Source organism: Crocodylus siamensis, chromosome 13, assembly GCF_052110815.1.
Source record: "Crocodylus siamensis isolate JL-2025a chromosome 13, ASM5211081v1, whole genome shotgun sequence".
In the NCBI taxonomy this organism is placed as follows: Eukaryota; Metazoa; Chordata; order Crocodylia; family Crocodylidae; genus Crocodylus; species Crocodylus siamensis.
In genome coordinates, this window is record NC_143407.1 from 28,413,272 (window position 1) to 28,423,434 (window position 10,163).

Consider the following 10,163-nt stretch of genomic DNA (forward strand, 5'->3'; position numbering starts at 1 on the left):
ATATCGCAATAAAGCGAGTCACATGAATTTTTTGGTTTCCCAGTGCATATAAAAGTCATGTTCATGCTATACTGCAGTCTATTAAGTGTGCAATAGCATTATGTCTAAAAAAACGTACAGACCTTAATTAAAAAATATTGCTAAAAAATGCTAACTGATGGAAAAATGGCACCGATATACTTGCTCGGCACAGGGTTGCCACAAACCTTCAATTTGTAAAAAATGCAATATCTGTGAAGCGCAATAAAACGAGGTATGCCTGTATTTTGAAGTTTTCTTTTGAAAACTCCCTGCCAAAGATTAAAAACAGCCATGAAAGCAAATGGGACAGCTGCCTGCACAGATGGAGTACGCCAGCAGGGGCCAATAACCCTTTTGGCAAGGATGCCACAAATCCGGTTTGTGCCCTTCTGAGGTGCTGTCCTGATTCTCCTCCCTCTGTCCAATCTGCTTCGCTGTCTACTCCCTGCCCTGTTTGCTACTGTAGAGTTTACTTTTGCAGTGGGGCTCAACTAGTGTTGCTGTAAATAGTTCTCAGGAAAAACTTGACTTCTAGAAGCATCTGTGAAACTAGACTTGTTTATACGTGATTGTGTGGACTGTACAAAGCCATCCTCGTTCCTACACTGGCTGAGACCATTCGTTTTTTTTCCTCCTCTGGTTCCTGCACATGCTCGCTGCTGCCTGCTTCCCCTGCGCAGCCCAGACAGGAGGAGGCGGGGACTTGTGCTGCAAGAGAGTTGGCTGCGGTCTCCTCCAGAGTGAGATCCGGAAACACTTCCCCCTGTGCTAAGCCCTTCTGGGTCGCAGTTCCTCATCTCTTTCCCAATTCACCTCCCTTTCCCAAGTTCCTGGCTCCGATGCTGTCCTTCCCCCTTCCCAGGAGCGTGCAGCTGACGCTCTTACTTTGCTGCTGTCTGCTAGGGAGCAGCCATGCTCTGCAAGGTAAGTTAAGGCACCCGTGCATACGTCTTTCTGCACCCCCTCTCCCCCACCCCATCCGCTGCTCTTTGCCTTCTACCTCACTGTAAGGAAGCCTTATAAGCAGCTTCCCCCGCCCCGCTTTCCTTTCCTGCTATAGCTGTTACACTGCGCTCAGCTCAGGGAAGCGCTTCCTGAATTGCACCAAGCCTCAAATCATTCCTTTAACCACAGGGAAGCTCGAGGGGTTGCCTCAAGATGAAACCTCACCAGCAGGGACCTCTGAAAATAATGGTAAACGTTACATATGTCAGAGCAAAGGACTATGCTTATTTCAATGGAGCAGGTATGGAGAGACCTGCACCCCCACCTCGCACTGTAAAAGTGGGGTGTGGGTTTCACCCTTTTTACTGTCTGTAGGGCACAACCTGGATCCAAAACCCGAGTCTGTTTAGGGGTCTTGTGCCTGGTCAGTCAGACCAGTGCTTCTCAACCTTTGAGTAGCAAGTACCCTCTAACTTCTGAACATTTTAGTAAGTACCCTGACAGTCAATTTTCCAGGGGATTTTATATTTACAGGCTAATACGTGCCATATGTTGGAAGGAGGGCTGTCTATATAAGGCCATGATATGACAGGTCTGATCCGCTGTGGGTAGGGTTGCCATCTTTTACACTAGGGGTACACAACTCAAGTATGTATTTGGGCTAGAGGTGATGAAGGCCAAAGCTAGGAGGGCTGAACCCAGTGCTTTTTATTACCGGGGAATTTAAAGCACTGCGCAATGTGCGGCACACCAGATTTTTTGCCATAGTTTTGAGAGGAAAAGAGGGGGAGAGAGAGTGTTGGGGTACCCGTGTACCCACAGGGTACCACAGGTTGAGACACTGTGAGTCGGACTGAAACCCAATTTCCATGTGATGATACAGAAGTCCCAGGAATTCTCCTTCTCACTCTCTCTAGCTGGTAGTCTCAGCCCCTCCGTATTTATTTTTCTCTCTGTTTCTGCATCAGGTTTTGTTTTTATTTCTATTACAGCAGCATTTATGCTGGTTAGTCTATATGGAGGTGGGGAGTGGTGTCAGAAGGTGGGGAGCCACTCTGTTTCTCTGTTAAATCCTGGGTCGCTTCATGCAACTAAAGGTGGCAGAGCTGGATCACTTGCAAAGGAGGTTCTCTTAGTGGCTAGATCCCCTGTACCCTGCATATAAAACCTTCAGAGAACGACCCAAGTGAATTTCACTGACGCCCCCAAGCAATATCCTGCAATGTCCCCCGGCGTATAAATTGACATCAAACAGCAGTGACTGATCTAAACCAGCAGCATTGCCCCGTTGTACTGTACGAGTCATCTGAAGTACGAAGTCTACATTTATCTCTGGGATATATCCATTGGTTTCGGTGGAGTCACACCCGGGAAGTTTGGTCTACTTTCTGTGAAGTGCTATCAAATGCCAGGGATAGTGATTAGCCACTTGTCAACCTCCTTCCTTGGGGACAAATGGGCCACTAACAAGGTGCATGCAGATGCTGGTGTCTCCAATTACTCTTCTCCTTATGTTGGATCATGTCGCACAGCTTCTGAAGAGGATGGGAGCGTGGTTCAGCTGCCTGGTGGGAGGTTCCAGATGGGGACAAATTCACCCGATGGTCGAAATGAAGAAGGGCCTGTCAGGGAGGTGACAGTGAAGGCATTTGCTATTGACAAATATCCCATCACAAATAGGAATTTCAGGTAAGGGCAATATTTTGCATTTGCTTTGTTCATTGGGACCGGATGGAGTTACTAATGGAATCTGGAGACTTGCACGTATCAGGAGAAACTGGTAGTGACTAAAAATTGGTACTTGAATTATTTCAGTTAATTTTCTACTGGAAAGGTCAAAAATCATATTTTTGGCAGCCTCAGTGGAGAGACTAGTGCATGATCAGAGAAACTGAGCTAATCCATCACCTTTACAGGGGATCCCTCCAGATCAGGGCTGAGCAGTAAGTGTTCTTGTTTTCTCTCAGAGCTGTACCTACTCTGGGAGATTCAAGAACAACTTTAATTTGCAAGTCTCACAGTATTGATTTTTGCTAGAAAGTCACGGTTGTTTTTCTTCTGGAATATTGGGAAATTCGGTTCTAGATCTACTGTATTGCTATGGGGAGATTGTATAGTACAAAGTGTGTCATATTTACTCCAGGGAATTTGTCAGAGAAAAGAAATACAAAACAGAAGCAGAAACATTTGGCTGGAGCTTTGTCTTCGAGGATTTTGTATCTGAAGAGCTGAAAAAGAAAGTGACCCAGAAACTGGAGGTAATATTCATGTGGATCTTGAAGGGTGTTATGAAGTGACATGGACAATACAAAGTGGGATCTATTTGAAACAGTCAAAAAAGCCTTGTGACTTGTCTTCTGAGTTCAGGGCAATGTGAGGATAGTGGAATAAATAGAAACAGATCTGTTCTTGAAAGCTCTGCAGTTACATGTTGTGGCCCCATGTGGCAAAAGGAGTTAATGTCTCAGCTTGTCTAGTGCAGATGCTCAGAGGAAAAGGCACAAGCCTTTGGAAAGCGTAGGGATTAGAAATGGATTGGAGACTCATTGGGGAGTTTTTCTGTCTTATTTCTTATCATATTATATCATTTCACTTTGTTGCTATACACTCAAACTTCAGGGGAAGATCTTGATGGACATTTTTACTTCTGGGTAATACCACCAGCTTCTGTACCCATTGGAGTCAATGGGTGTCTTGCTGTCGGTGCGTGTGTCTACATGAGACACTCTACTGTGCAGCAGACTAAAGTGCTGTATAGTAAAGCATCACTGTCTACACGTGTGGCAACTAGAGTGCAGTAGACTAATTTACTGCACTGCTGAATAGTCGTATCAGATACAAGTGGTATGCAGCAGCGCAGTAAATTACTGCACTTAAATAGACATGTAGATGGTGATGTCAGGATTGGTTTACTCTGGCTCAAATTGAGCTGGAGTATATTCAGTCACATTAATTGCATGTGTAGATGCACCCAGTTTCAATGAGAGAAGGATTGGATTGGCTTTTACATAGTTTAAGACCCCAGTCTGTTGACTTCCGCTTTGAACAATTTGTCGGGGGGAGGTCAGGTATGACCTCTTGATGGGCAGGAAGAAAACACGTTTTGTTTTACAGTATTTATTCATCTGAGTTTGAAGCAGAAAGCCTGAAAGTTATTATGGATTTATAGAAATCCCAAGTTTTACTTTTCAAGTCAGATGCCTCTATACTGTACTGATAACCACTATAGACATGTCTGTGAAATGAGCCAGTTGATCAGAGTTTCTGAGTCTGGAAACAGATTTTGCAGCTCATACTGTTGTTACTTGCTCTATGTGCTGCCAAACGTGTGTGGCATGTGTTGTGTGGTCCATCGGGGGATCTTTAGTTAGTGGGATTGTCTTTAATACGGTTCTGTTTCCTTTCTTAGTCTGCCCCCTGGTGGTTGCCAATTGATAAGGCGTACTGGCGACAGGTGAGTGAGTGTTTCTTTTAACTTCAAAAGAGGTGGACTTGGCATTTACACAGGAGGTCGGGTGCTCAAATCATCTCTTGCAGTTCAGTAGGATGTGGGGCCTCATTCCCAAAGGCTCCTCTGAAAATCTGAGCCAGAGTAACTGCAGAAGCAGAAGATAACTAGAAGGGCTGATGACCTGGCAGACTAGGGCACATAGCACCCTTCCGAGCTGTTCTTCTTCATTTTGCCTATCTGCAATAGTTAGGGGCTCTGTGATGGGAGCAGCCCTGCCTGTTTGGGTGTGATCACAGGTGATCTGGAGACTATAGTCTTGACTGTGAATCCCATTAATACCCATAGCCTTTCTAGTTGAAATGGTCCCTGCATGACAAAAGTTAAGGTTTTGTCCCTGTCCCTATGCCAGTTGGGTGCATGATGAATTTCTACCAAGTAATCAAAGACAAGGTGCCCTGCATCATGTACAAGAAGGGTGCATTACCAAGTCATTTAGCAGTCCAGAGTATGGACATGTAGCTTCATGTGATGGAGGATGGATCAGTGGTGATGGCATTAACCTAGGACACAGTTCAATCTCTTATTCTGTCACAGATCATTAGTGTAATATTTATCATCATTGCCATTTCTCCCCTTTGATAAAGTAGTGGTTAAAAGGGTGCACCCAAATTTGTCATCCCATATGCATTTTAGCAGACTAGTTATTGAAACACACAAGTCTTCAATGCAGAAATAGTACAGGATTCTGCTACATTTCAGTGCCTTCCTGACAGGCAGCATCAAGTGGGTAGGGATGATCCTGGTGGCATAGTGCAGCTGATGGATCTTATCTTAAACTGGCCATTTCTATTCAGCCATCAGGTCCAGGATCCAGTATAAAAGACAGGCTGGATTACCCTGTGTTACATGTGAGCTGGAACGATGCCCAGGCGTTTTGCAAGTGGAAAGGGAAGAGACTTCCTATGGAGGAGGAGTGGGAATTTGCTGCAAGGGGCGGACTAGAGAGTATGTAAGAGAAACTCTTTGATCTCTTTCTAAAACCAAATTGATCCTTCAAGAAGTGGCATTTCTACTGCTTTCTCAATCAGGTACACATTTCTTCTTCACTTTGCTGCAGTCTGGCCTCACTCCAGGGAGAACTGCATTTTTGGTGGAGGATGAAGTGATCCGTGTGATTGTTCATATCATAGTAAAGAATAAGGGGATGCTTTGGGATGAAGAGCCATTGTGTCCTTTTGTTTTGTACATTCTTCAGCATTTTTTTTCAAAGTTAAAATATTCATTTTTTAATTAATGGTTTCTTAATCAGGGATATCGGCAAAAGGGTAAAGCCAACAATTCTTCCCAGTGTCCCAAGCAGGAAAGGACAATCAAGGAAAATTGTTAAAGAGAGGTAAATGAAAAAAACAGACTAAGCTGTAGGAACTAATTGGTCTTTCTTCCCTGTTGGACAGGTAGAATATATCCTTGGGGAAACAAGTTTCAAGCAAATCGCACGAATCTGTGGCAGGTAGGGTCCAAAACCCATCCTGTCTGTTGTGAGTTGTGCTGATGGTTTGTTGATTTAGAAAAATGTCCTTAAGTGACCCTAGAGGGTATTTAGGCAGTAAGTGATACGGACTTTTCTTTAGGATATTGAAAATCAGCTAATGGCTGTTGTCAAACGTGTCATAATTTTATTAACTTCCTCCATGGCTAGAAAATAGGCAATCACCCCACCCACAAATGGGGGAATTCGGATACCTCAACATTTCAAACTGTTCAGATCAAGAATTTTGTTGAGAAGGGGAGGGAGGGAAATCATGGATGCTGACAGAATGGACATTTGTCATGCGATTGGCCTGCTGAAAGCACTCCACAACCATGCCCTGACAGAAGTGCATGACTGCAGAGCGTTTTAAAAGTGGCTGATTTCACAACAAATTAGCTCTCGTGTAATGAGGGATCAGATAAAGGTGCTCCAAGGAGTGCCTTCATCTAACTTCTGTTAGTCCCTGCCTGTGATCAGGACTGGGCTGATGTGCCTAGCCCTGCCCCTGGTGCTGTCTGCAGGAAAGGAGGAGGAATGAGGGAGGGGGAGCACTCTGTGGGCTGGGGTTTACCCAGCCTTAGCTGGGGGGAGGGAGGGGGAGTGGACTGAAGCCCCCTGCACCTTGCAGGCCCCTCCCCCTCCAGCTCAGGCTGGGCAAACCCCAGCTTGCAACGCACTCCCCTCCCTCATCCCCGCTCCCTTCCTGCAGACAGCATGGGCATTGGGGGGCTGGGGGACAGGTCTAGTGGGGAGAGGCTGCTAGAGCAGGCAGCTCCTCCCCTGGATCAGCTTCAAAGTGGAGCTCAATTCCCCACCACCAACACCACCACCCCCGCCCAAACGGTGAACGTCTAACTCATGGTGCTTTCTGTAAAATGCCACGAGTTATTGTAGGGAGCTGCACATCTGTCGGTATGCCATGTCTCCCTCTTGGATTGACTGATCCCATGAAAGTATTTTCGTCTTTGATTTACATCTGTAAAACTATTTCCATTGTTTTAAGTTACATGAGGTTCTATTGGAGGTCATTGTCTTTTGCTTCCTTCTGTGTTGCTGGCTATTCATTCTTCAGAGTGAAACCTTCTCTTCACACAGGGAAATTTCCCAAAGGTTGATATGGCAGAAGATGGTTACCATGGTGTTTCCCCAGTGAAAGCGTTCCCTCCTCAGAACAGTTACGGTACAGAACCTACACCTTTGTCTTCCTTGAAAGTTCATCCATTTGTTCATTTCCATTTAGATATAATAAAATGAAATATTGTAATGGAAGCTGGCCCTTAAAATCCAAACTAATACATTTCTTAGCATCCTGATATGATGGTGCTGAGCATGTCAGAAAACTGTCGTGGTTTTTAATGTTGTTTAAATTGGCTGCTGTAGGCCTGATATTTTAATGCAAAAAGCCAGCATTCCCTGCAGTGATTAATTTATAAAAACAATGCATTACTTTGTTTTTTTATAATGGGTCTCAAAGCACCTTGTTAATATTGACTAATTGAGGCTCACAGCATCCTTTTGAGGATAAGCAAGCAGTATTGCTGCATTACACAGATGGGAGACCCGAGGCACAGTGCAGATAAGAGACTTGCCCAAGAATGAATGAGAGAGCCGGAAAAAAACTAAGAGTTTCTGACTTTTAGTCTCCTACTGTGGCTATTACACCATCCTTACGATGGTGGCTGAACATCATAACTCTGAGTGCACCAAAGTGCTTTCAGGAGGTCCATATATTAAAAGCACAGCTGTTCTGTGGATATTCAGGAACCATGTTTTTATCTTAGGGCTCTATGACCTGTTAGGGAACACTTGGGAATGGACTGCCTCGGAGTATTTACCTCCTGCAGCTTCATCAAGGCAACCTGCTCAGAAAATGCATGTCCTGCGGGGCGCATCTTGGATTGACACAGTGGATGGATCAGCCAATCATAAAGCTCGTGTTACCACAAGGTAAATGAATTTACTGCAGTGCCCCAGGATTGCTTTGTTTTACTATTAGGGTTCCACGGTAATTCACATTTATTTCCATTTAGTAAATTGTTTCTGAGTTACTTTCTTTTTATTATCTAGCAGTAATAATTTAATTTCTTCTAGTACCAAGAATACTCTGCTAATACCTTGTATTTATCGGAAAATGCTTTTCCACGCCAAGCCATCTCTGGAGTGAAGTGCAGCCAGCTGGTGAAAAGCACCCTGCACAATAGGATGGGAGGGAATATAAATGAACTCCTGCTGAGAGTGATAATAATGGAAATTAGGACTAATATGCAGTATAATTAATGGCAGGGATTTCATCTGTTTTAATTGTACAGACAGTCTCTGACAAAAAGTTAAAAAGTGAGATTATGTAGAATTTCTACATTATTCATGAGTAAATGATTAATTGCAGATATTACTGACATTCTTTTGCTTTTCTTCTCAGTGCTAATTATTGTTGGCCTAAAGGAAATATTTTTTAAAACTCTGAAGAGAAACTGCATCACTGCTGAGATCCCTGGAGGCAGTTCTGAACATTACAGGGCAGATTTTCTAAATACTCCATTCCCATTTAGACACCTAGTTTTAAGCGTAATTAAAAAAAAAAATCTCAATATAGTAGATATTTAGTTCTTTAGAAGATGTAGCCACCTACTTGGGAACATATTTTCTAAATACTCCATTCCCATTTAGACACCTAGTTTAAGCATAATTTAAAAAAAAATCTCAATATAGTAGATATTTAGTTTTTTAGAAGATGTAGCCACCTACTTGGGAACCTAAATGGAAACTGAGCTCTTTGAAAACATCCCCATAGCTATCATTTTTAAAGTAGCTGAACACCAGAAGCCCTTCTATCACAGACTGTGCTTCAGTTACACACAAGGTAACTGGGATTCATACAGAAGTGACTAGGTGGCATTGCATGATTTGTGCTCTGCAGGATGTCAGGCAAGGTATTGTAATGGTCAGTTCTGGCATAGTAAATTGATTCACCTTGATTTTATTTTATTTTTTGCCTAGAATGGGAAACACACCAGATTCAGCCTCTGATAACTTGGGTTTTCGCTGCGTTGCTGATATCAACAATCTCACAACTATGAAAACTGGGAGGAAAACAGAGCTGTGAATAAGTCCCTTAGTGAAAATAACCTCAGACATTTTCTCCTGTGGAGATGAACTGTACTTCCCTGTGGCTGGGTTTGATCAAAATTTAGCAAGTTTTAAAAATTTGCAATCAATCTTCATTTTTGCAAAGGCAGGTTTCAGGCACTGTCTTTCTTTTTGTCTAATAACCTTAATTCTCTGTTGGCTTTTTAAAATGCTGCTGCTCTACTTTCAGCTAACCTCAACAGCAGCCCCAGTGGACCCAGTTCCGCAAGCACTTCATGGAAACAGTTCCACGGAAATCCAGAGAAATACTCATGAGCAACCTCTTGCCATCTCGAGGGTGTTTAAGTGCCAAACATGCAATGATTTAAATTAAAACATGATTGAAATCAATCTCTGCCTCAGTTTTCCCACCTGAAAATCAGGCATCATAAAACTTTACCTACCTCACAAGACTGTTGGGAGAATGGATTATTTCATGGTTCCACGGGTAGATCTAGGATTTTGAAAAGGGGTTGTGCAGATGGTATGGCACATTGTCACACATGACACAACACATACTTTCCTCCAGTTAAAGAGAAACCAGATGCTTTACTAATATGCTGGGGGCAAGGGTCACACTATACAAAAACAATTATTGGAAAAGGCACTAATTTGCTAGATTACATACAAAGTTTAAAAAACTACAACCGACTAGGTGAAAAATAGTTAAGATGGTCAAAAGACACTGCTTCATTAGCCCTCTAGTCATTATAGTTAAATATATGTCTCTTATTCAGATCCGTAAAACAAAATCTAGCCTTCTCGACTGCCTTGACAGTGCCTCCAAAAGTTCACTCTCAGTTGTTTCTGCATCTGATCTGCATATGATCGCACTTAAAGGCTTTTAGACAGAACTAAAAACACTCTGCAAAGCTGTGAAATAGGGACTAATAGACAGGAAAATTGCAGAAAAAAGGATAGTTTCAATAGTGGAACATCAAGAGCATTAAAAAGGAGACAGGGCATGTGGAGTGGAGAGAAATTAGTGGGAATCAGGGAGATGATAATGAGCCATGAAGTCAACTGAATCAGCATTGTCTGATAAATGTGGTTGTCCCTCCCAGGCAATTGGTTTTAAAATTTGAGTGA

General features: G+C 43.2%; 1 protein-coding gene across 2 annotated transcripts; it reads left to right on the plus strand.

The window, feature by feature from the left end:
- The first annotated feature begins 771 nt into the window (after window positions 1–771).
- On the plus strand, window positions 772–9,425 carry SUMF2 (sulfatase modifying factor 2). Of its 2 annotated transcripts, XM_090025289.1 has the most exons (10): window positions 790–945; window positions 1,156–1,267; window positions 2,499–2,655; window positions 3,110–3,224; window positions 4,376–4,420; window positions 5,272–5,422; window positions 5,872–5,927; window positions 7,044–7,128; window positions 7,730–7,895; window positions 8,946–9,425. In XM_090025289.1, exons 1-10 carry the CDS (start codon window positions 934–936, stop codon window positions 9,049–9,051), a joined length of 1,005 nt encoding a protein of 334 aa, XP_089881415.1. In that variant the 5' UTR covers window positions 790–933; the 3' UTR covers window positions 9,052–9,425. The 2 variants fall into 2 exon arrangements, with proteins under 2 accessions (XP_089881416.1, XP_089881415.1); XM_090025290.1 differs by lacking the exon at window positions 1,156–1,267 and having other exon boundaries at window positions 772–945.
- Window positions 9,426–10,163: the final 738 nt, after the last annotated feature.